Below are 26,934 nucleotides of genomic sequence, written 5' to 3' on the forward strand. Positions count from 1 at the left end.
GGTTTTCAAATCTCGGTGGAAGCTCATCAAAGAGGGGGCATGGCAGAGATCACTAGGGAGGGAATTCCACAGAATGGGGGCCACCACAGAAAAGGCCCTCTCCCTAGTCCTCACCAGTCTAGCTGTTCTGGCTGATGGGACAGAGAGAAGGTCTTCTGAGGCCTATCTTGTTGAACGGCATCCTTGGTTTTGTTGGAGGTGCTCCTTAAGCTAGACTTTGGGCTGGAACCATTTGGGTTTTAAAGGTAAATACCAACACCTTGAATTGGGCCCGGAAAACAACTGGTAACCAGTGCAGCTCCTTCAGCACTGATGAATACAGGATTGTGAACATGACTTGATGGAGTAGGAACTGGATATAGCTTGGAATAGGAGTTGACAACTAAGGCTGTGCTGCTGTAGGTAGAGGAAGTGTCTTTCAGGAAGTATTCATAGGGAACGATGAGAAAGAAGAAAGCCAAATCAGGAAAGCGAGATCCTTGGAGAATGGCAGAAAAACAACAACAGGATATCTTCTTTCGAGCAGTCTGCTTGTTTTCCAGCCAAGAGTTGGAGTGGTACAGTGGGATAGACTACTTAATTATGAAGCTTATTGAATGTCATTGGGATACTATCTCTCAACCTAACCCACTTCACAGGGTTGTTGTAAGGATAAAAGGTGGACAAAACCCACTTTTTTTTAGGAGCAAGAGATACAAATGTAGTAATAATAACTATAGAACGATAAAGGATCAAAAGTACAAAGGTGGTTTCTTCGCATCTTCTGACTTTTTAAAAGCCTTCATGAAATATCCCAACTGCGTTATGAATTTCTCTCTGCTCTGATGCCACATCTCAAATGTCTTGTAGTAAGAGTGATTCCCAAATGATGTTCTTTTCTAGAGAACTTTGGGATTCCTCATAAGCGTAACAGGATGTAATGCAGCAGGGGAGGTCTCCAACCAAAGCTTTCTGCTGCTGCAGTCCAGTTCCCTACGACTCACTCCTCAAATTTATGTCTTTATTACATTTCTGTCCCATCCAATAACCGAAGCTTAAACCCCCTGTGTTAACCACAAACTTTGCAGGCTGAGCTCTGTGCTTAGGGGCACCCCCTAGGTTGCAATACTGCCTTTGTCGACTGGCAGTGTACTCAGTCAGCTGATTCCAAGGGCCAATCCCAGTTCTCCAGACTCTGTAAAGCTCCAACCTCACCACGTAGTACTCATTACGGATAGCAACAGCTCATGAACCTTGCCTGGCTACATTCTTGCTCCTTTCCCTTATACTTCTGCCTTTTGGAACCCAGTCTTTGGTGAGTCTGTCGTGGGCATCTGGTTGGCCACTGTGGGGAACAGGATGCTGGACTGGATGGTCCTTTGGCCTGATTCAGCAGGGCTGTTCTTATGTTCTTATGGCTACGTGAACACTTAAGACGTTCTTCATTTCTTGCCCATCTTGGACTATGTTGCCTTCTTCCTGGCTCCTTTGACTGCTGCTGCTGGAACTTGGTGTGTGCCTGCCTTGGACCTTGCTACTTGCTTCTGATTGACAAGCAATAACCAGAAACATGGCTTCTTAGGGATTTGCCCCTGCTGGGTGCTGACCCAGAGGTTCCTCAGTGAGTAGACGTACTTCCCTTTAGGACCACGCCCATTTCTACCTCTCTTTTCTCTTGCAAAACAAGGGTGACTTTGGCAGACAAGTTGATATGGAAACAGTTTCTTAAAGATAGAAAGCCTGAAAATCACTTATGTACAACAATGCTTGAAAATCCCTATCTCTCCCCCCACCCATCATTCTTCCTTTTCCTTCAGAAATAGGCCATTTCAAACCTTGTAGCTTTCTCCTACAACTTCTTTCCCCTTAGTTTTGCTAGCATTCAGATTGCCTGCACAGTCACACCACTTCTTCCATCAGAAGTGCTGCTCTCTATTAGGTCGGTTATTGTTGGGCTTGCAAATGCAACAGGAGGAAGTTTAATCTCCCCCTCTCTGTACCCTTTTTCTAACAGCAGCTGGTTTTCTGAAATTTTTGGTTCCTTTTTTATTTTTTTTCCTTCTGCATGGTGGCCAAGAAAAGGGATGAGTTCAGATGAAAACTGTAGGTGTTTTTTTGGATACAAATTAGTTCTGTTGTTCTAGGAAGGCACGAGGGACTATAACTAGCAATAATGGGACGAGCTAAAGCATAAGAAAGCTTCAGGGCTGAGTATTAGGAAATCATTCCCAGTAGTAAGATTGAATAGACTGGGATAATCTCCCATTGCTGAGGTCATTTTACAACAGAACCGGACAAAAAAGCACTTTAAATATAACTTCAGAAAAGATCTTTACATTCGCAGGATGTCCAAAATAAAGCTTGCTTATCTCCTGATGGTTAAATTTAGGCAGCTGTTTCTCCTCCCTCAACACCCCCCTCCCCAATTATGCAATGCCTTTTGCAGTCACTGAGAACCAGATCTGGGGAAGGGCCGTAGGTTAGTGGTAAAGCACATACTTTGCATGAAGAAGCCCCAGATTCAATCCCTCCCATATAGGTCTGGGAAAGACTTCTGCCTGAAATGCTGGAGTACCATTACTAGGTGTGGACAATACTGAGCTAGATGGACTGCCAGGATTTGTAGGCTGCATTTTGTGGTGGGCTGCAAGATTTGAAAGCTGGTCGCAGTATGGGGTCCGGGGGGGGAGAGGTGTCTCTCCAGCACTGCCACCACCTGTGGGGAAACTGCTCCTTCACTGGGCTTCCCACCTATGGGGTTTGTGATTTCTATCAAATGCTGAAACTTCCACCCCAGATACATACATTCACAATCAGGTCCAGCTCTTGGGTACACTCTTCCTCTGACTCCTAAAGCTCCTTCTGTTGTATTTCTGGCTGCTTGGACAGCTTATATGGGTTTTCACTACCTGCTTGTGTGGCAAGATCTGAGGGCAGCCTCTGGCATAACACAGCCACCTGCTTCTTACTCCTGATCTTCACCAGCCATGTATGGTTATCCTACAGAGAAGGAATAGCTTGCTATTCAGGCCTTAGCGATTCAATTTCTACTCAGCTTTCTCCTAGTCCTTCTATAACACCACCCACCCACCAACGAACAGACCTTCTCCCTCCTTCTTTGACTATTCACAGACTGTCTGAATTCCAAACTGTCAAATGCCATTTCCCAACCACTCTTTTTCACCTAGTTAGAATCCCAAGCCAATCAGAATCGAATTTACCTGATTCAGGCTCCATCAAATATTCAAAATGATTGTCTAGCTCTTCCCTTTCAGAACATCACTAAGCAACTACTACACAGGCCTTTGACAGTAACAAAGCAAGGCCTCAGACCTCTCAGATACATTATAGCCTCTTAGGGGCCACATAAAGGAAACATTACAGAACAACACCAGCTATATACATGGCATTTCTTCACAGGCTTTCCCTGACTTTGTGGCAGAAACACACAGCACTGGCCTGATGACTTTGATCAGTGCACCTCACTCAGTGAGTGATTTTCAATTATGGCTGTTACTTGGTGGTATTCCCAGTGACCTACATGTCGTAACTCTAGTGTTTGAACCTACTGTTAGCAGTGGGAACCAGTGGAATGTGAAGGCAGACCCAGCTACGGGGACTGCAGAATCTTTGGTGCCTTAGACTTCTGCAGTCAGCACTGATTCAGGGTGCATCAAGATGTGGAGCCTGCAGAAGAGGAAGAGGTTTTTGCTTCTAGTTCCCCTCTTATTGGATCCATTCAGATGATTGTAAATAATAGTTTGGGGATTAGAAGTTAGCTGTGTGCTTGCTCTTTCACCCTTCTCTCCTTTCCTCTCTCTCACAGCTTAATGTTTAGTATTTAGTTTAGTGCTCATCATAGTTGGCCATGATGTCTAAATCAGCAAACTAAGGTTAGTGTTTGCCCTCCAAACAAAAATTGGAAACCCACTTCAAACCATGGTTTCTGATGCTTGGTTGGAGGGCAAGTGAAGTTTGCTCATTTGGACATCACTACAAAGTGTGGTTAATGCTAAACTTCAGACTGAAAGTAAAGCCATCCACAAGAGGGGAGGAGGGAATGTGTGTCCTGCAGCTTGTTTTTGATCCTCTATGGTTTGGTGGGTTGTCTGAATTGATCCATAGACCCAGTTCAGTCTTAATGGGAATCCATGGCTTCTTGCTATCTGAGTGAGCACATGAGCCTCCTCCCTTCTTTCACAGACATAAAAAAAAACACACCTAAAAGTTTTATACAAATCACAGTTCCCTGTGACATCTGAAGTTGAGGAACTGTTTGTTTAAACTCTAGTTGGTGAGAACAAACTGGTATCTCAACAAACCAGTATCCAGATGTCAGGGGGAATTCTGGTTTGTTTATATTTTGCTTCTGGTCTCTTTGCAGCTTCAAAAGAAGAAGAGGAAAAGAGCAAAGGGAGGTTCATGCAGGCTCATTCACATAAGCCAGGGTTGAGGAACCTCTGGCCTGTGGGCCAAATCCACCCCGTAGAGGTTCCTCATCTGGCCCTGCAGAGGGAAGCTCCCAAGCCCTGCCTTTTCTCCCAGGTCCCAAGTCCTCTTGCAGCACTAGAGAAAGGGCATGGGGAGAGGAAGCCCCTGCTCTATCTGATTACTGACTGGAGATAAAACCTGGGATTCCCAGTGGTAGAGAAAGCTCTACTGCTGGGAGAGCAATCACTCCTGCCTCCCTCTACCTGGAGAAGGCTGCCCCTTTCTCCTTGCAGAGAAAGGCACAGAGAAACTCCTTTTCTCCATGCACAGAGAGGCAGGGGTGATTGCTCTGTGCCTTTCTTTGTATGGAGAATTCCTCTATGCATTATGGGGCGGGGCTTCTGGGGAGGGCCCTGCCCCTGATGTCATCAAGCCCTGGGGTGGTGAGCCAGAAAACAATCTGCCCACCCATGGTGGGGCAGCGGGGGGGGGGGAAGGAGAACAGTTCCCCACCCCTGGCATAAAGCATGAGTTCCTTTTACACCTCAACAGGGTTATAGTGTCCTTTGGTAATGGAGGTTTGTCAATCCCACCTGAAAGTGGATGTGTTCACTTAGGGGGTCATCTAGAACCTGTAGATCTCAGCAGTTGAAGAGATTGATGAAGTCTCCATCATACATACTGCTTGGCAGACTGAGTCTTTTGGATCACCAAAATCAAACTTCGCTTGAATGTTCTATTTGGTCCTGAGTGTTGACTGCAAAAGTCATTCAGTTAGGGTGGGAGCAATTAGGAGATTAAATTGTAGTCGATTCATACTTAGGCAAGAAAGGATATTAGGGAAGCCATGAATTGAAAGTATTATTTATTTAGAGAAAAAGCTCACGCGTTTGTAAAAGGCATGCAAATCAAACAAACACAACTTGCCGTTTTGTATTCCTTATTTGAAGATGAATAACATATTAACTTTGTATGATGTAACACCTCAATGAATTGCTGCTTTTGCCCAAACAATCTTGGACTATTTGGAAATTAACAATTTTACATTCATTCAGTTTTAAAGAGATCTTGAGCGGTTTGCGCTCAATAGGGCCATAAGTTCAAACTATGTTTGAAAAACCATTCTGGATTCATATTACTTCACCTACAGCATAGGTGCCTTCTTGCAGTATTGAAGGAAGACTAGGATAATTTTCACTGTAATTGACCAAGGCTACACTTTGTTGTTAGAAGGAAGATTTTAATTGATTGATCTGCTGGTTAAATTGATGAATACATTCAGCCTTAATTAGAATACAGTGAAATTGCATGCCCTCTGACCAGCAGTGTGATACTCCCATCTAAAATTGTTCACTCTTTTTTGGGGGGTGGGGGTGGGGGCATCTAGCTATATTTGGGCCCTCAATCTAAATTGTTAATCTATAGAGTCTTGCTGTTACGGGGTAGAAGTGGGCTAAAAAACCCATCTCCATGGAATTAAAGGGATGTATACTAGACTAAAGTTCAAAAATGTTAATTAAAAGCTGATCTTTCCTAAGATTCCTCCAAGGGTACATGAGCCAAATAAAAATGAAAAAAAAATCCCTTTGTTTTAATGATAGTCTGTTGAAATGGAATTAGAGAACTCAGTGGTAGGGGAAACCTGCATAAGGCTGCAGTCCTATACACACTTACCTGGAAGTAAGTCCCATTGAAACTCAGTAGGTCTTAGATCTGAAGAGAGATGCATAGGATAGCGCTTTAAATCTCCAGTTTGTAACTGTAGTTCTTTCAGAAATAAGATTAATTAGCAAAGCAAAGGAATGTCAAGTTAGAACAGCATTAAAGACGGATGTTACTGAACGATGTGCTTTTCCAGTGAGTTGTGGCCTTCATTTCAGGGATTCGTAATTATCGCAATTTATGACTGATGAGGATGAGCTCTTTCAGTTTATTGATACTTACTCCTTACTAATGTAATTTGGCCATAAAGCAACAATAAATGAACAAACACAAGGACTAGAAAAGAAAAAGCAGCAAAGGCGATAAGACTACTACTGCTGGATTTTATGTGCGGCATTTGTAGGAAATTGTTGGTCATTCTTTTCTTGGGGGGAAAAATGACAATGCTAGGAGTGAGGGGCTGCCCCCCCTCAATTTTTCTTCTGGTTTGAAAATATATGATACAATCATGTGACATTTGATATGCAGATGTTTGAAGGGATAGCAGTATTTTAGGGAATGGGCATGACAATTGAATGGTGGGATTGAGAAGCATTTTCAGAACACTCAATAAAACTCTTAGCTCTTGCAGAAAAATGGGGGATGATACATATTTGAGTGGTACAAATGAAAGGCTGCTTATGATGAATGATCTTGTGGATAAATGGAATCCATATATAAAATGTGCTGGAATAATGTATTGAGAAAACAACAATTCCTTTAGAACGCGCATTTGTAGTTCAATAATAATAATAATAATAATAATGATGAATTAATAATAATCATAATAGTATAGCTGTCCTGTTGTGAAAAAGCTCCTGACTTAGAGACTGAGGTAGAACAGGAAAAAAAATGGAACATCACCAGACATAAGAATGCTACGGTCTCCTTCTTGAATTACTCTTTTGGTGTTCACCATGGGATTCCTGACTTCCGTTGCCTTTCTTGTGCAGTTCTCTGAACATGTGCATAGGGAAATGGTTCTTCCTGGCATCACATCCCTGGAAAAAAAAATGGGGAAGTGGGGGAGTGGGGGGGAGCATAAACAGGAAATGTCTGCAAGAAGGTGAAAGAAAAGACTTCTCTCTGTGTAATCTCTCTCCCAAGACATTACTGTATATCATGTTTCTTTGTAGAATCAAGCTCTTCGAGTGTGGGTTTTCTTAATTGTCAGCATAAAAAATGCTAAAATGCAAATCTAACAATATAAGGCCCAGCTGTGGGCCTTAAAGTCCCATGTAAAAAAGCCTATTCTTTTCTTCTTCTTTTTTTAAATGGCTAATCCATTATCATTATTATTAATTATTATCAATGTTATTATTGTTATTTTCCATTTACCTTGCTTGGAGTACATTGGGAATGAGGGTATCAAAAAAGTACATGAACTAAATTAGGGTTAATTAGAAGGCCTCCCAAATAGCTAGTGCTTCATCAGCAGCAGAACAGCATGTAAATAAATTTAATTCTCTTCCCCCACCAATTGAGCTCTTCTCCAGCTTAATTACAGCAGCAGCAGTATCTCTCTCCCACCCCACCCCCATTTTCATTAGTAGAGACAGTCATTATTAGCTCTGTCTGGAAAAACGGTATTATGAGCAGTCTTGTTCCCCACCTTTCCTGGGTGCCCTCTGAGGATGAGAGGACTCCAGGAACTTTGCAGCAGATACCGGAGCCCAATTAAGGATCTTTAGAAGAAATATGAGAAGCAGGCAAATAAAAACATTACTAATGAAAATTCTGATGAGACTTTAGTTAATTGCTTAAACCACTTCTCGTTTTGGTATTTTAGGCTTTCTCAGGTTCTTGGCCATTAACACTTGGCTTGCTTAGTGCTAATAGAAGTAATACTTAGGCCTGGTTCAAATGAGCATCCAAACCCCGGGTTGGATGATTGTATACACGCTGTGATAACCTCAGGCTCATATGCTATCCCTTACTTCTAATCCTCCTCTGTGTGTGTAGGAGGAGGAGAGTGAGTTCTTGTGCTTCCACTTTCTCTTGAGAAGAAACTGCAGTGCTCGGTTATGTACAAACTGGGGGAACTATGGTTTGTTCTAACCACAGTTAGATCAAATAAATCATGATCAAACTGTGTTGTCCTCTATTGTCACTTGATGCATCCAGGGCTCATTCTGGGGTAGTTCCTCTTGTTTTGTTTCTGAACACAGACCTAGCCTTCCAGGCAGAGCACCATGAACATCAGCTCTGGGTGAGTCAAGCAACAGCCGCAGGAGATGGAGAAGAGGAAACCACTGGCATAGCCAACATTCCTCTCTCCTCTACCAGACCCCTGAGTGGAACTGAGCAGCACAAGTATGCATGTGTGCGTGTGTTCATGCTTGTGTATGCGCATATAGCTGGGTGACATCCGAGAAGAGCTAAGTGGAGAAGAGGGAACACTGGTGCTATTCCTACCCTTTTGGGGGGATTTTGAGTGTTTGGGACAACACTCGTTTTGGAAACAGAACAAAGAAGCATAGAATAGCAGGGTTGGAAGGGGCCTGTAAGACCATCAAGTCCAACCCCCTGCTCAATGCAGGAATCCAAGTCAAAGGATCCCTGACAGATGGCTGTCTAGCCTTGACTTGAATGCCTCCAGTGTGGGAGAGCCCACCACCTCCCTTGGTAATTTGTTCCATTGTTGTATTGCTCTAATAGTCAGGAAGTTTTTTCCTGATGTTCAGCCGGAATCTGGCTTCCTGAAACTTGAGCCCATTATTCCGTGTCCAGCACTCTGGGATGATCGAGAAGGTATCCTAGCCTTCCTCTCAGTGACAATCTTTCAGGTACTTGAAGAGCACCATCCTATCTCCCCCGAGTCTTCTCTTCTCAAGGCTAAACATTATTTAAGTCTCTCCCCATAGACCTTTATTTCCAGTCCCCTGATCATCTTCTTTGCCCTCCAGTTTGTCCGCAACCTTCTTCAAGTGTGGTGCCCAGAAATGGACACAGTACTCAAGGTGAGGCCTAACCAGCGCTGAGTAGAGGGGAACTAGTACTTCACGTGATTTGAAGGCTGTGCTTCTATTAATACAGCTCAAATAGCATTTGCCATTTTTGCAGCCACATCACATTGTTGGCTCATATTCAGCTTGTGATCTACAACAATTCCAAGATCCTTCTCACTTGTAGTATTGTTGAGCCACGTATCCCCCATCTTGTAACTGCATTTTGTTTCTTTTTCCTAAGTGCAGAACTTGGCATTTATCCCTATTAAATTTCATTCTGTTGTTTTCTGCCCAGCGCTCCAGCCTATCCAGATCACTTTGAATTTTGTTTCTGTCTTCCAAAGTATTAGCTTTCCTGCCCAATTTTGTGTCAACTGCAAATTTGATCAGCATTCTTGCACCTCCTCCTCCAAGTCATTAATAAAAATGTTGAAGAGCATTGGGCCCAGGACTGAGCCTTGCGGTACCCTGCTTTTTACCTCTCCCCAGTTGGAGAAGATCCCATTGATGAGCACTCTTTGAATCTGATTCTGTAGCCAACTGTGGATCCACCGGATCGTTGTTTCATCTAGCCCACTTTGAGCTAGTTTGCTCATCAGGATATCATGGGGCACTTTGTCGAAAGCTTTGCCAAAGTCGAGGTATATTATGTCCACAGCATTCCCACAGTCCGCAAGGGGGGTTACCTGATCAAAAAATGAGATCAGATTTGTCTGGCAGGATTTGTTCTTGACAAATCCATGTTGGCTTCGAGTAATCACTGCATCGTTTTCAAGGTGCTTACAAATTGATTGCTTTATAATCTGCGCCAGAATTTTCCCAGGGATTGATGTCAGACTGACTGGTCTGTAGTTCCCAGGTTCCTCCTTTTTGCCCTTTTTGAATATAGGGACATTAGCCCTCCTCCAGTCATCTGGCACTTGACCCATCCTCCATGATTTCTCAAAGATAATAGGCAGTGGTTCTGAGAGTTCTTCTGCCAGTTCCTTTATTACTCTAGTATGCAGTTCATCTGGCCCTGGAGATTTGAACTCAAAGTAATTTGGTGTTCTTTGACCTTATGCCTGTCAATCTCAAGCTGCAATCCTGCCCCTTCAGCCTGTACTTTGCCTTTGCCAGGGGGCATCATAGACCCTCTTTTGGGAGAAGACTGAGCCGAGGTAGGAATTGAGCACTTCTACCTTTTCTTTGTCATCTGTTATTATTTTCCATCCTTATTTAATAGTTGAACAACCATTTCTTTCCTCTGTCTTTTACTATCCACGAAAGCCTTTTTGTTGCTTTTAGCATCCCTCACTAACCTCAGCTCATTCTCAGCTATAGCCTTCCTGACGCCATCCCTGCAATTCTGTGCTGCCTGTACTCTTCCCTTGTTGCTTGGCTTTCTTTCCACTTCCTATATGTGTCCTTTTTTGTTTTCAGGTCATCTTTAAACTTTTTGTGAAGCCACATTGGCTTATTCTGTTGTCTTCCACCTTTTCTTTTTGTTGGAATAGTTTGTAATTGTGCCTTGAGAATTCCCTTTTTTAAAAGCTCCCACCCATCTTGGACTCCTTTTCTCGTCAGAGTTGCTTGCCATGGGACCTTACTTATCATTGTTCTGAGTTTATTAAATCTGGCTTTCCTAGAATCCAAGGTGTGTGTTTGGTTACCCTTGGCTTTTTTCCTTTAGAACCAAGAACTCAAGTATAACATGGTCACTTTCCCCCAGAGTTCCCGTAACTGCTACTTTATCCACTAAGTCATCTATGTTGGTTAGGATGAAGTCAAGGATAGCTGATCCTCTAGTTCCTTCCTCCACTTTCTGTAGGAGGAAGTTATCACCAACTCCAGTCAGGAATTTCTTGGAGGGGCCATGTTTTGCAGAATTTGTCTCCCAACGGATATCAGGGAAATTGAAGTCCCCCATTACTACTACTGCTTCCTTGAAGCATTGGCCATTTGCTTTTCAAAAGTTTCATCCTTGTCTTCTTCTTGATTGGGTGGCCGGTAGTAGACTCTGACCACCAGGTTCCTTTTATTTTTGCTCCATGTATTTTAACCCAGATGCTCTTGATGGGGCTACCAAGCTCCTCCTCCTGTATTTCTGTGCAGTGATATGTATTTTTAACATACAGTGCAACTCCACCTCCCTTTCTGTTCCTTCTGTTCTATTTGAACAAGTTATATCCTTCAGTTGCTGTATTCCAGTCATGGGAGTCATCCCACGAAGTTTTAGTTACACCTATGAAGTCATAATTTCCCTCCTATATTAAGAGTTCAAGCTCATTCTGTTTGTTTCACATACTCTGGGCATTAGTGTATAGACATTGAAGACCATGTGCTTCATAGTCTGGCTTTCCTCCTACATGTTTTTGAAGACTATTATTGGTCGCTATTAAAGCTGTTCTCTCTGTTGTGGTGCATTGTTACCCCCAACTTTACATCTCCCCCCAACCTGCCCTGGTAGGATTCAGTTTAAGGCCCTCCTAATGAAGTTCTTCATGCTGTGGCCAAACACATTTTTTGTTCATGCTGTGGCCAAACACATTCTTCCCAGGCCTTGTGAGGTGCAATGCATCCCTTGCCAACAGTCCATCTTCCAGGAAGTGTAGCCCAGAATCCAAGTCTCTCAGAATTGGTCCCAGAATCCAAATCTCTTGCATTGGCACTACCTTCATAGCCAGTCGTTGACCCGGAGTATTTTTCTTTCCCCTTCTGTCCCTCTTCTAACTACTGGAAGGAGAGATGAGAAGACTATCTGGGCCCCAGAGTTCTTGAGTTTCCATCCCAAAGCGTCAAAGTCTGATGTAATTTCTTTGTAGCTCTGCTTGGCGGTATAATTTGTTCCCACATGGATGAGAAGAAAGGGATACTTGTCAGTGGGCTTTATGAGCGTAGGCAACCCTTCAGTCACGTCTCTAGTCCATCCTCCTGGGAGACGGCATACCTGGCGAGGCCATGGGTCTTCGCAACATACTTGGGTTTCAATCCCACGCAGCAAGGGTTCTCCCACAACTTCTACTCTTCTCTTCTTGTTGTAGGCCTAGGTTTCATTGCCTCTGCTTGACTGACCTTCAGCCTCTTGCTCACTCTCATGCGGGGTCCCCTGTAATTCTTTCTTTGCACGCTGTCCTCTAGTCTCTTCCTCTACTACCTGAAAACGGTTCCATAGTTCCACTGCTTTCACAAGTGCAGAGTGGTTTCTAGTCCTTCTACTCCTAACTGTCACCCTTTTCTAAGTAGTATTCTCCACTTGATGTTTCCTTGCCTCAGCATTTTTGTGTTCTGCCTCAGCTTGCTGTTGCTCTTCTAGCTTCTGTACTTCACTTTGCTGCTGTAGTTCCACCATTCTGTCTAAGAACTCTTCATCTCTTCTTATTCCCTGGAGGGTCGACACCTGCCGCTTCAGTCCTCTTACTTTTTCTTCCAACAGTGTAATCAACTTGCACTTGTTGCACGTGTAAGCCATGTTGATCTCAGGCAAGAAACCAAACATTGCACAGACCTTGCAGATCACCACCACTGGAGAGTCTTTTCCTTCCATAGTCTCCATTCTCTTTATGTTTCTAGCTTTCTGATTGTACTGGGATAGCGTGTGCTTTGTCCTCTATTCACTGTAGGTTAACAGTAGAGTCCCACTGGTATGGAAGGGTGTGTTACAAGAAAAAGACATTTAAAAAAATTGTTAGGGACCTCCCCCTTGACTTCCCCTGCCAAACTCCTGTTTGCTCTCCCTATTTGCTCGTGCTCTGGGAACTTGCTTGTTTGTATAGCCCCTAGACCAGCTGGGGCAGCTTCCTCTGCTCTGCTCTGCTCTGCTAGGAGACAGGAAACATAAACTTTCAGTTCCTATGTGGTATGGTTAGAATCATAGAATAGTAGGGTTGGAAGGGGCCTACAAGACCATCGAGTTCCACCCCCTGCTCAATGCAGGAATCCAAGTCAAAGCATCCCTGACAGATGGCTGTCCAGCCTCATCTTGAATGCCTCCAGCGTGGGAGAGCCCACCACCTCCCTAGGGAATTGGTTCCATTGTCGTATTGCTCTAACAGTCAGGAATTTTTTTCCTGATGTTCAGCTGGAATCTGGGTTCCTGTAACTTGAGCCCATTATTCCGTGTCCTCCACTCTGGGGTAATCGAGAATTGATCCCGGCCTTCCTCTCTGTGACAACCTTTCAGGTACTTGGAGAGCGCTATCATATTTCCCCTCAGTCTTCTTTTCTCAAGGCTAAACATGCCCAGTTCTTTCAGTCTCTCCTCATAGGGGACTGTCCCCTGATCATTTTTGTTGCCCTCCTCTGAACCCTCTCCAGCTTGTCTGCATGCTTCTTAAAATGCATGCATAAAATCCAGAACTGGGCACAGTACTCAAAATGAGGTTAACCAGTGTTGAGCAGAGGGGAACTAGTACTTCACATGATTTGGAAGTTATACGTCTCTTGATGCAGCCCAAAATAGCATTTGCCTTTTTTGCAGGCACATCACATCGTTGGCTCATATTCAGACAGTTGCTAGTCCTATGCTACGGTAATGTGTAAATCAGCTCTGTTGGCCGTTTCATGTGCAGTAGCCCTATTTGGACGTTGGGTTGGCAGTGATGTTGTAGTTCAAGGGTGTTGAATCTCTTTCATCTTGAGGGCAAAGTTCAATTTTGGAGAAGCTTCTAGCGGCCACATTCCAGTGGTGGCCGGGGATGAAGGAAGAAGCTGTTGGGCAAAAGGGATGGGGCCAACAGTACTAAAAAAACCAGCATGTTTCAGCTTCAAGCTCTTATTGCCAGTAAGTAAGCTTTAGTAGAGGCGTTTCAGCCTTTTAGAAAGGGGAAAAACTGCACAAAATTATTATTATTATTACATTTTTATACTGCCCCACAGCTGAAGCTCTCTGGGCGGTTTAAATACTATATAAAAAGTTTAAAAACAATTTACATAAAAGCACCCAGACAATATACACAAACAACATATAACTAAAAACAACTTTGAACTGTCAGTCATAACTAAAGACACATCCAGGACCAATTAAAACTCATCATGTGCTGCCAAATGCCTGGGAAAAGAGTGAGGTCCTAACCTGGCGCCATAAAGATGATTATGTTGGTGCCAGAAGGACCCCATTGGGGAGCTCGTTTCCACAGATGGGGGGCAACCACTGAGAGGATCCTCTCCCTCGTTGCTGCCTTCCGAGCTTCCTTTGGAGGAGGCACTCTGAGGAAGACCTTAGATGCTGAACATAGCATATGGGTAGGTTCATTTCGGAGAGGCGTGCCATCAGGTATTGTGGTCCCAAGTCATGTAGGGCTGTATAGCTTGAAACCAGCACCTTGAATTGAGCTTGGAAGCATATAAGCAGCCAGTGAAAGTGGGCCAAGAACCACCACATGATTGGTGGATGGAGGAACGGGTACAGCAAGGGGAAGAATTGTCATCTGGGGAATCCCAGGGGGCCAGATTGGGACCCCCCGGCAGTCTGAATTTGGTCTGTGGGCCTGAGGTTCTGCATTCCTGTTGTAATGGGATTGCATGCATCCAGTCTTGCCATATTAAGGTCAGAAAGAGGCCTGTGCATAAAATTATATGCATAAATGAATGAATAGAATGTATTTGTCTATAGTACAAAGGTCATTACAAAATACAATACTGTATTAAATAGAGCAATACAAAATATAAAATACAACAATGCCAATAAAAGCAACTGGACAGTAACACACCTTTACAAAAGGCCTATAACAGTTCATCTCCTTTACAGTCCACTGCAGACATCTTTAAAGAATTGTGACGGACTTGCTACTTGAAAGGTAGTCACCTTATTTGTTATGAAATTGAATATAACGAATGCTAGGAGTTCCGGCATGTGTGATCCCGCATCTGCACCCCCCCCCCCCATTCCTAAAACATCTCAATAGGGCTTACGTAGAGGCAAAACCAGGTTGTCGACAAGCATATGCTGAACGGGAAACTGCAACCAACTATGACTCTTTGATCAGTCTTTGCCATTGCCATTCTCACATTTAGGTGTGTACTTAAAGGACCTTAAGGAGACATCTTTTTAAAAAAATACCAGCGTGCAGGAACCAAATTATTTTGGGTTAAATGTTTCAAAAGTCATTTGACTTGCATGGCACGTTCAGTTATGACATCATTTCCTGGAACCATCATGTGTCATAAATTCATACCACAGGATCTGATTCTAGGAGGTTAATAGTAACCAGAACTCAGAAAGACACCAGCTTTTAAACTATTTTTTTAAGGGGTTTGTTGAGTTTGTCTGCATGTTAACATCTCTTAACAGACTTTTGGGCAGATGCTGGGCTTGACTACAAGGTAATGATTTAAGCATAAATTGACCCTTGATGAGGGAGCTTGAGTCTAAGGTTTAATGCATTCTTGCAATTTTCTGTTGCCTTTGGTGCCTTCATCTGCCACACACATAATTCCTTCATAACAAGTGCCTTTTCAGAAGATGTATACTGCTGACAGTTAATATAGAATTATTGCCCCTGAATGGTTTTTTGTAATTACTTCCCAGATCTGTCTTTGTGTTTAGAAGACATTTCGCACTTTTAGTAACATAAGTGTTTAGGGAGAGCACCAGCAGTAATTGCAAGCAGATTCTTTTTTTTTCTTTTCTTTCTGTGGCAAATAAACCTAAAAAAAAGAAAATAAAGCTAAATGCTAATGCTAAAATTTGGTAACACTCAGCAAGGGATTTACTTGTACGTTATATGACTGTATGATTTCAAGTTTTTAGTAACCTTTCAATAATGAAACTTTAAAAAAAGAATAGCAATAAAAATACAAAATAACTGCTTCCTAATTCTTAAGCAATAAGGGAAGGGAAAAAAGCTGATTAAAAATGACATGTTACTGGTGGTGAAAATAAAGAAACTTAATATGAGCGCTCCTGTAGGAGATTTCGGCTGTAATGGAAAATAAAATGACTCACGGTTTGATTGATGTGAAAAAATTAGCGGCATTTAATGAGGATTTCTACTTACTTGTTAAACTAAGTAGTATCATAACTTGATTGGAAGACAGGGAAGTTGAGAGAGGAAGAGTATATGTATCTCCAGAGTTACATGGATGTGTATGGGCATACAAGACCCCATTCAAAGGGTTTTTTTTCATGTGGTGAAAACTAAACACATCATAAACATCCAGTGTACGAGCCTGGTTTGGTTATCATGTTAAATCATAGTTTATAGTTACAAGAATGAGCATATATTATATTATTTATTTCATTTCTATACTGCCCAGTAGCCAAAGCTCTCTGGGTGGGTCACAACAATTCACAAAATCACAAACCACAGATACAAGATAATAAAATACAAAATGCGAAACAATTTAAATAGCTAAAAGTAATTTCAATAAAATACTAGACTTGTTAAAGACAGCTGACATGAAAGCCCCATTGTATGCCATTAAATGCCTAGGAGTAGAAGGCAGTCTTAAACTGGTGCTGAAAAGATGACAGTGTTGGTGCCAGGTGGGCCTCAGTGGGGAGATCATTCCATAATCACGGGGCCACCACTGAGAAAGCCCTCTCCCTTGTCGCGACCATCTGAGCCTCCCTTGGAGGTGGCACTTGGATGAAGACCTCAGATGTTGATTGTAGGGTCCGGGTAGGTTCAGGTCAGGAGAGGCGCTCCATCAGGTATTGCGGTCCCAAACTGTGTAAGGCTTTATAGGTTAAAACCAGCACCTTGAATTGGGCTCGGAAACATACAGGCAGCCATTGCAAGTAGGGCAGAATTGGTGTTATATGCTCAGACCTTCTGGTCCCTGTTATTAATCTGGCTGCCACATTTTGCACAAGCTGCAGCTTCTAAACAATCTTCAAGGGCAGCCCCATGTAGAGTGCATTGCAGTAATCTAACTTGGAGGATAGCAGAGCATGCTATGGGAAGATATCACTTTGCAAATGGTTGTCCCTACACACCTGTGAGTTGGCCTCACTCAGACAAAAAAAAAGGCTTGATTGGCTATGGATCTTGGCACTGTGAGAAAAGATTTAGTCACTGAAAAAGGGTTGTTATCATCTAGCTGAGGATCAATGATTGTACAGTGCAGGCAGAACCTGATTTAAAATGAGTGTGTACCTGAGCCTAAGGTCTAGGACTTTATGTATTTAATTATTTCAAAGCATTTTTATGCCACACTTATGTCAAAAAAGGCTCCCAGAGAGGCTTACATGCTCAGTAAAAACAAGACACTTCCTTGCCCACAGGCTTATAATCTAAAAGACACAACACAAAAGGATAAAGAGATGAGGAAAACACACGGGCACCAGTTCTTAAAGTTGCATAGTAATTCTTGCAGTGACCAGCGGGAATGGAAACAGTTCAGGGAGAGGAGGAGCCAAATGGAGCTGGTCTTTCAGCAGAGCCGATGGAGTGGCTCCGTTGACTTCTCGCCTCTGCTGTAGTCCGATGGAATCGCTGCTGCTGGATGATAGTTGAGGGAGGTTGCATTGCCATTGCTCAGCCTCTGAACGCAGGAAGCGTGAGATGTTAAAATGCCCTCTGCATTGGTATCTCCTCCGAAAGCTAAATAATATCATAGCTCCTGCTGTTTTGAGTGTGTGTGTGTGTGAATGATGGTGGGGTTAAGGGTGTCCTTTTCATAAAGGGTTTTGGATCTACAGAGTCTGGTGCATGACACATTTCCTTTTTGAAATATGTATGTTTCCAATTTAGAGCCTTTTTCAGAACTGGAAAAATTCCAGGCGCTTAGTCACCCAGGAATCTGAACACTTCATGCTGCCGTCTTCTACGCATTGCAACCGAACAGGGGACTAACGTTTACTAGAGAGAGGGGCTGAAACAGAGCTGCTTCTGGTTGGCTCTTGGCAAGAGATGCAGTGACGAATAAGCAAGAAGAGAATGGGAGAAAGGGCATCACCTCTCACAGTTTGGAGTTTCCCCTAAAGATCACAGTCTTTTGTAAAGATTCCAGGAACCATGTAGATACTTGTAGTGGTCTTCTCCAATTATCTGCATTTCATCTGAAAATTTTAATTACTTGTTCCTGATTCCTGAAAACTAACCAACCAAAAGTGTTTATTTAGTCCATAGAGCTTTCTACATATTAGTACATAAAAACAGTTATTAGAGCAAAACAGTAAAACAAGGATAAATTAAGTAATAAAATGAAGGGAACAAAATGTAATACAACTAATCATGAAGAAATTAATTAAAATATAACATAAATCCAGTAACCAACTTTCCATATAAACAGTGCCCAATACCATTTATCTCCCGATAACTTTATTGTCAGCCAAAATTGCTTATGGCACCTGAGAGTTAGAAATGTTTGCCTGATCATTCTGTTCTTTCGCTATTTGCAAAGTTTTAGTAATTGTATAATTTTAACACATCTGTGGGTGTTTCCAGGTGAGGCTTTTATTGCATCATCGCCTTGCCTCATTCATGTAATTTTAGGGGGAATCTAAACATAAGAACATAAGAAGAGCCCTGGTGGATCAGACCGAGGGTCCATCTAGTCCAGCATTCTGTTCACACAGAGGCCAACCAGCTGTCGACCAGGAAACCACAAGCAGGGGATAAGTGCAACAGCACCCTCCCACCCATGTTCCCCAGGAACTGGTGTACATAAGTTCACTGCCTCTGGTTCTGGAGGTAGCACATAGCCATCAAGACTAGTAGTCATTGATAGCCTTCTATCATCATCATCGTGCATTTGTAACCCTCCTGTGTTTTCCCATTGCTTCCTCCTCCATTTTTTCTTTCTGCAGAGAATCCGTTAAGGGTGGGGGGGAAGGGCATAGCTGCACAATGCCTTCTGATTGCTAGTGCTAGGAATCCTCTGTCTAGAAGCACCCTAGATTAACATTGCCTAAATACTAACATTGCATAAATGAGAGCTCCCGCCCAGATGTTTTCACTAACTTGCAGGGTGCCTCATTATGGCCAAAATGGGTTTTGGTAAAGGAACGGAGGGATGCAGATTTTAAAACAAAACAAATTCCAGTCTCACCTAACATCTGTTTGTTTTATTCTGCATGTAGTCATTAAAGATGTGACAAGATTTGGTAATGGACAGTAGCTGTGAAGGAATCATGGCAAATACAACCCGCGCTAACCATTTGCCATCCTGTTGGATGTTTGAGCCATACTAATCATGTGATATATTAATCTTGCGTAGGGTTAGTGCTGGCTTTGTATGTTAAAAGAGCTGGTGTGGTGTAGTGGTTAGGGTGTTAGACTGGGACTCGGGAGCTCTGGGTTCTAATTACCACTTGGCCATGAAGCTCACTGGGTGTCTTTGGGCCAGTCACTGACTCTCAGACTAACCTACCTCACAGGGTTGTTGTGAGGATAAAATGGAGAGGAGGAGGACCGTGTAAGCCACCTTGGTTCCTTGCAAGAGGGGAAAAAGGCATGATATAAATGTACTACTACTACTACCACCACCACCACCACCACTACTACTGCTAATTTGAACTGTTGGGAAGGGTTGTAGCTCAGTGGTCAAGCACTTGCTTTGTGTGCAGTGGGTCCCACGTTCAGTCCCTTCCATTCAATCCCCTGTCTCTCAGAACAAACATCTCTGAAACTAGACTAGCCCCATACATTGGGCAGGGAAGGAACAACTGCAGGGAGCATGTTTTGCTCTTCCGTGCCATAAAGAACACCTGTAAGAACGTCAAAATGAAGAACTGATGCCTGAGTTTTGCTTTCCCCCCATCCCTTCATATCCCTTTTCTTCTTGTGTCATGTCTTTTGGACTGCAAGCCTGAGGACAGGGACTGTCTTATTATTCATGTATCTAAGCTGCTCTGGGAGCCTTTTTTGGCTGAAGAATAGGGTAAAAATACTATAAATAAATCAACAAACCTCCAGGTAGGTCTGAAACTCTGGAGAGCCATTGCCAGTCAGTGTATACAGTACTGATCTATATGAACTCAGTGTTCTTACTTGGGGTAAGGCAGCTTCCTGTGGATTCTAGTACAGTAGAAGATTAAAAGAGTTCTATACAGTAATCCCGTTTGCATTTTTTATGCTTTACTTATAGTATGCGTCATATGTAAAGCTCCCAGTGCTATTGGGTTGTGTTAATATTGTTGAACAGACGTACTCGATAAAGACTACTTCATCCCTGCCCTTCTTTCCTCCTCTATGTTTGCTCTCCTGTTTCATCTGCTGTCAAAATCATACAAATGACAGCTTGGAGAGGTTAGAATGGCCATAGCGCTAGGAGGTCACAAGGAGGTAACAATATACAATTTTCCATGGTTCAAGGGTAGCCTTATCCTACTGTTCTTCATTACAGTACTGCAGTGAGATCAATTTTATTAAGTTGTAAGTCTTAGGAAGCCAACACTATTAACTACGTGCTGGACCAATTTTTAAAAAATGTTTGCGTATTACAGTTGTGTGTGCTTTTTTTACCCCTGTTATTATTGAGAGATAGGGAGAAGGAAAAGGATTTTATGCATGGAATTTTAAAAGCCATTTTGTACAAGATGGCTACAGTTTCCATACCAGAAAGCGACAAATGCACCCTGTGTGCATGCTGTCATTCATTCATTCATTTCATTTCATTTCTATACCGCCCAATAACCAAAGCTCTCTGGGCGGTTCACAAAAATTTGCTGAGAATTATGTGCCTATGTCTTACACTTGTGTTCTTTGCGTTTATATTATTATTATTATTATTATTATTATTTTTCAAAACAACAACACATACTTCAATTTGAAATTTGCAAATTTCTTACACTTGTGTTCTTTGCATTTCTATTATTTCTATTATCATTATTATCATTATCATTATTATTATCATCATCATCATTTTAACAGTGTTTTATATACTGTCCTTCAATGTGACATTTTCCAGGCAGTCCATAAATGTTATTAAAACATAATAACAACATGAACAAACAATAATTCTTGGCAGCAGCAAACATTAAAGACAGCCAAAAAAAATAAAGCACCGGTCATTTCTTACCTTGTGTTAAGGTAAGAAAAAGCACAATTTGCTATTGATAACAATGGTCATGCTTACTGTTTAGATTAGTGGGCTGCAGCCATTGCTGTCCCAATCCATAGGTTTGTACTGTATTTTTTGTAACCTTTTCTTTGTTTTTACCTTTACTCTGGCCTCTCCCATTTTTCTCTCCCTGGTCATCTTTCTCCCTTTTCTAAAAAAAATGGTTGTGCTGTCACTGGAGTAAGATGATGTGTTCAGGTATCCTTAAGAATGGATCACTTGCCGTGTCTTTGAAACTTTCTCTCCCGCTCTCCATTTTTAAACTGCTGTTTCCCCACGGAGCTCAGGTTGGCATATATGCTCTACTTATTATCTATCCTCACAAAATCCCTGTAAATTAGAAAAAAACAAAGGGAGCCATGTTGGCCATAAGAATAATTCCAAAATCCATATGGTGTAATACCTTTATTAGGCCAACTCAAAGATCAGAAAAAACGTGCAAGCTTTCGAGATCTGCAGATTGCTCTGTAAGGTGAGATGTTACAAAAAGCAGGTTGGCGGAGGGGGGAAGGAATAGGAGAAAAAAAAACGCTGACTGTAGTAGTGAGGATGTTCGCATGGTCAGTGTCTTAAGATGATAATAGAGTAAGAGGGTCTGCAGACATCCACATTGGGCTCTGCCAGGTAATGTGATGGTTCCAGCTTTCAGTGCCCAGGACACTGAATGTTATATTGTCTAGAAATGGAGGATCTACAATTGTCTGCTACTTTCTTCTTCCCAATGGTCCTAGGGGCACTGAAACGTGAAACAGTCACATCACCTGGCAAAGTCCAATTTGGATGTCTGCAAACTGTCCTCCTCCATATCATCGTATGACTCTCACTAGACATTCTGACTACAACATCCAGTCAGCCTCCCCGCCCCCAACTCCTTTATGTAATATTTTGCCTGGTGAAGAGATCTAGAAATCTTGAAAGCTTGCAGATGTTTTGTGATCTTCGGGCAGTATCCAATGCTGCTGCTATGCTAGCGGGAACATCCACTAGTGTAATAGGAAACTGTTGCTGGCTACTGCAGCCAGAAACTAGCTGGAACTACTGCTTCTGGAATGAGAGCTCTGCTGACTTGTCCTGGTAGTTTCAGCTTGTTTCCTCAGTTGTGCTACCTAGGAAACTGTTGTGCTAGTGGTTGTTACTGCTAGTGCGACATGTTTAGAGTTGGCAGATTGTCAGCGTTGGATACTGCCCATAGATTTGGCCTGTAAATTAAGTTAGGCTGAGAGAGAGACTGGTCAAGATGAGCTTTATATCTGAGTGGGAGTTTGATTGGGTCTCCCTGATAATTCGTCCAGCACTCTAGCTGCTACCAGAGGTTGTGGGATCTACTTTGCTTTTGACATGAACACAGAGGTCTTCAAATGATGTAAATCGTGGCCGGGGTGCATCTGGTGGTGGAACCAGAGGCAAAATGGTGGCTCTGAGGGAGAGGTCTTCATGTGTGTCAGTTGCCACCGCCACCATCACCGTATAAGAACATTTGCAGAGGTCTCCATGTGTTGTCTGTGCACATTTTGAATAGGCTTACAACCTAACTTTATAACGAAAAATATCAATGAGCTATCTCAGAGGGATGCTTAAATAAGAATTACAAAATACCCTGAACGCTAAAGCTGCTTTAGAAATGAAAAATAAAATTAGGTCCCTTGAACGGATTTTGACTGAACTTCTAAATTCAAGTCTTTGGCAACAATTGGCTTCAGAGATGGTTGTCTGTACAGTTTCCATTAGCAGTGAATGCTGATTTGGATGGTAGTTCTTTAAATTAAATGTATATACTTGGACTCTTTTTATAGGTTTCAGCCTTATAAAACCAGTGAGCTGGCATCCTGATTTATTAACTATCAGCTCTACAGGACATGCAGTCTTTAAAGAGATTGAATTGGCGTTAATGTTCATGATTTGCGTCTGGAATGCGAGAATGCTCTGAAGGTGCACCCAGTAAATATGACAAAATGGAAAGTGATAATTGGAATGCAGCTGTTGGAAGAAAGCATGGTCTTAAACGTGGCTTATAATTATAATATAGACAGGTAGTACAGAGCCATCTAGGTCTATGTCTTGCTTTCTTCCCCTACAGTCTTATTTTTACTGAAATGAAAAGAGCAGGTTGTAAAAGAACATGAGACTCTAAGAATGACACTTTGTTTGAATTATCACCTGTCCAGATGTAGATGGTTACTTGAAAAATAGATTTTCTTTGCAAAACTTGTGACCAGCACCAAGCTCAATGGCTAGAGCCATTAACAGGAGGTTTCTGGAGCTAATGTGTGGGTATACTGTGGCAGTTGCTGAATCTGAAAATGTGGTGTTGATTTAAACATTGAGAGATCTTATGATACACTAAAAGCTTATGCATAGATTTTTTAATATTTCCATTTCTGTCCAAAGAGTACTGCATGCTGTGATTATTCCCCAGAAAACCGCACAGTGTTCTTTTCTATTAATGGATTTATGTTAGCTTGCTCAGTATGGCAAATTTGTGAAATTTTGGTTTTCAGAGGCTGCCATTAAATGTACTCCACCAATAGTTGGAGGATTGGGTTTGTAGTTTTTGTGAAATAAGCTGTATTTCTTGGCTGTATTCCCATTTATCAGTGTTGGCCAATGCTAATTGTCTTTCCGTGAGAGCAATTGATTCATTTGTTGTTGTTGTTGTTGTTTTAAAGGGATTATAAAATGCCAACTTGCTAAAATCCTCATTTATAACTTCGAAAGAATTATCTTAATCATTTGCACTGGTTTAAAGGCTCTCTAGCTCTATTCAAGCATTATTAAATATAATAAGTGGAGGGGACAGAGACCCTGCATATGCAGGGTTCCTGCTCGTGCAGAGCACTGTAACCCCATTCAGATTAAGGGGGTTATAGTTTCCCTTCATATCTACCCCATCAACATGGGGACGGTCAGGGGTGGGGCTGGCACAAGCATCCCCTTGCTCTCTCTGTGGTTTCTATGCAATAATCTTTGAATAGGGCTTTTTTGTTGACTTTGTGGAGAGCTGAGGATTTGTGTTATGAAGTCAATTATATATACACAATGGCCATGTTTGTACATCATGCTAAACCGGGGTAGACAACTGGTGGCCCCCCTGATGTTTTGCTCTACACCTCCTCTCAGCCCACAACATTGGCCATGCTGACTAGGGTTGATGGACGTTGTAAGCCAAACCATCTGGAGGGCCACAAGTTCCCCACCCATGTTCTAAACCATAATTTAGGAGCAACATGCAAGAACAGGAATGAGCTGCAGCGAGTCTTGGGTTTGCAAGTTCCCCCCTTCCCTGTTCTTCCAAGTGGCCCAGGAGGAGGAGTTTGGAAACTTTTGTTTCCGCTTCTGCTTAAGCAGCTTCCTGTGTCGTCTGACTAACAATTTGTGTTTAGCATTAACTATGGTTCCTTTCAAACAAGCCAACTTTAAACAAGCCAACTTCAGTTAACCACAGTTCTGGGTCCGGACAGCAAGCTGTAGTAAATACAAAAGGAGAGGTGGGGAATGTGCAGACATGAGGCTCGCTGTGTCTTGTTCCTGCGTGTCATATTAAACTATGGCTTAGTGTGATGTGCCCAGCATCTGCTTCAGGATTTTGGTGGCACTTGAGTGCTCTTAACCTGGAAGAGCCGGGGCCTGCAAATAAATAATTCATTTCTACAAACGAATAATTCGTTTCTATAAACGAATGCCCTGACCTTCTTGTGTGTTTTGTGCAAAGTGAGCGTGCTAGCACTATTGGGATGATGGGCTTTTGCTGGTGCATGAAGAGAATGTGATTCCTATACACACATTTGTTTAAGGTTCAGAAAAATATGAGCAACTTGATGGTTGAACATACTTGCCTTAACGTCATAGGTGTTTTTTTAAAAGCAGAAAGCTGAAATACCAAGCAAACTCTGCATGCTTTCTTAGAGCCAAACCTCACCCTTGTTTGCCCTAATCTGGAGGCCAAGTGTTGATATAGGCATGGGAAAGTCAGCACCAGGGAATATTTTGTCCATAGAGGAAGCCAAAGGTCTCATTCTAGGGGTAAGAGCATGCTAACAAATTCAGAAGGAGCTGGGCTATACAGAGCCACTTAAAGCCTACTGGCTGTTGTTCCTCTAACTTTATGGGCATGTGGCTACCTGTAGTCTCTGCCAATGACCGGCACTGCCTTTCTGCCGTTGCTCAGATATCCATTTGGTTCTTCTTCCATAGACAGGATTGTAATGATATTCCCGGGGCTTACAGACGATTGCTGAGCCATGAGGCTACAGTGCTATGCTAAAAGTTTTTAGGTGGCTTTTGCATTACTCCTGTTCATCTGAATCAACCTGTAGATATTCAACTATGTGACTTCTCTTTGTCCTGTTCATTAAGAGTGGTTTGGGTGTTTAAAAATCACCTTTTAAGGTACTTTGACTTCTAATACAGTCTCCCTCCCTGCTAAGATTTAATAATTGCATGAAAATAATTTTCTGGTCAAGAAAAAATGTATTAAGGGCTGAAACATAGCATATTAGCCTTATTAGCAGGCAATAATTAAATGCTGTCAGTTTTCAGTGTATTACACATTATCTGAGATAATATGAATGTTAAGTACTATTGTTGTAGAAAGGATGAAATAAGTGACAAGTTTCCACATTGGAGTATTATATGAGCAGAAAGGCCGTAGAAAGGCCCCATCACTATATACCAGGGTTGTGAATCTGTGGCCTTCTAGATGATGATGGACTATGGCTCCCATAATGCCTGACCTGTGGCTATGCTGCCCATGGCTGATGAGACCTGGAGTCACAGGTTCCCCACCTCTTCTATATACCCTCTGTTGCCTCAAGAAGACCTAGTTCTTTAAAAAGGCCTTCAGGGGAAGCTGAAGTAATAATCTGTTCTGTCTGCTGAATCTATTATAATATTTTATCATTCTGTTTGATACTGCCTTGATTAATTGTATCTCTATGCAGTTAGCAACTTTGAGTTCCCCTAGTGGAAGAAAAGCAGGATAGGATTTTTATTTCTTTTTAATAGCTAATAAACTGTGGAGGTGTGTGAAACGTAAAGGCCAAACAACCTCCTTTGTAATCAATGTAACCAGAAGGGTCAGAAATAACTTAGAAATGTAAAAAAGGTAACAACGAATGTGTTGTTAACCTATGCAAGTTGTTTCCTTTTTAAACTTTTCGCAATCCAAACTCATAGTGGAGTGTATTCTTGTTGGCAGGAGGCTTGGGAGGAGAACTGGACAATGATACGAGAGAGAGCCGGGCTTTGGAAGAGAGGAACAGCATTACAAGCCAGGAAGAGCGAAATGAGGAAGATGAAGACATGGAGGATGAGTCAATTTACACCTGTGATAACTGTCAGCAGGACTTCGATTCGCTGGCAGACCTGACCGATCACAGGGCACACAACTGTCCTGGAGGTAATGTTAAACTAGCTTTACAATTCTGACAGGTGGTTAGCTGGGTAATTGGACATAGCAACAGCTTGAGGCCTCAAGTGAGATTAAAGAATGAATAATGTAATTTTACAGTTAATGTAATTTTATTGTGGTGCCTTGGGTAGTCTTTGATCACTTCTCTTTAATAAAATTAAAATAAAAAAGCAACTTTGCTTTTCCAGTTGCAATTTTGAAAGTAATTATATTAGATGATTTAAAAAATCACCTTAGTATTGTTTTATCTTTTTATAAGCAATAAAACTTCCAGACAGTTTCCCTGCAAAACTCTTCCCCACACTCCTTGTTCCCTTTCCACAATTCCACATTAATTCAGTGGAATTACTTTTAAGTGTTCAAAACGCTGGGGATAGATCCAAAGTGTTTTGAGCCGCTCAAGTCAGTGCAATTATTTTTCAGGCAGGAGTTGTTGGGAAAGAGGCGCTCAGGCTTGGGAAATAAAGAAAAGGAGACTGG

General features: G+C 42.3%; 1 protein-coding gene across 4 annotated transcripts in view; it reads left to right on the forward strand.

Annotated features, from left to right (window-relative positions):
• Positions 1–26,934, forward strand: part of ZNF423 (zinc finger protein 423) — a 399,310-nt gene that overhangs the window by 80,277 nt on the left and 292,099 nt on the right. For all 4 annotated transcript variants that reach the window (XM_084812419.1, XM_084812417.1, XM_084812421.1 and 1 more), the window contains one exon: positions 26,242–26,442. In XM_084812419.1, the coding sequence (XP_084668545.1) occupies positions 26,242–26,442 (201 nt within the window). The remainder of the gene's footprint in view (positions 1–26,241; positions 26,443–26,934) is intronic.

The sequence above is a fragment of the Heloderma suspectum genome, chromosome 8 (genome assembly GCF_057233095.1).
Source record: "Heloderma suspectum isolate Gila_16-S chromosome 8, 16-S_ref, whole genome shotgun sequence".
In the NCBI taxonomy this organism is placed as follows: domain Eukaryota; kingdom Metazoa; phylum Chordata; class Lepidosauria; order Squamata; family Helodermatidae; genus Heloderma; species Heloderma suspectum.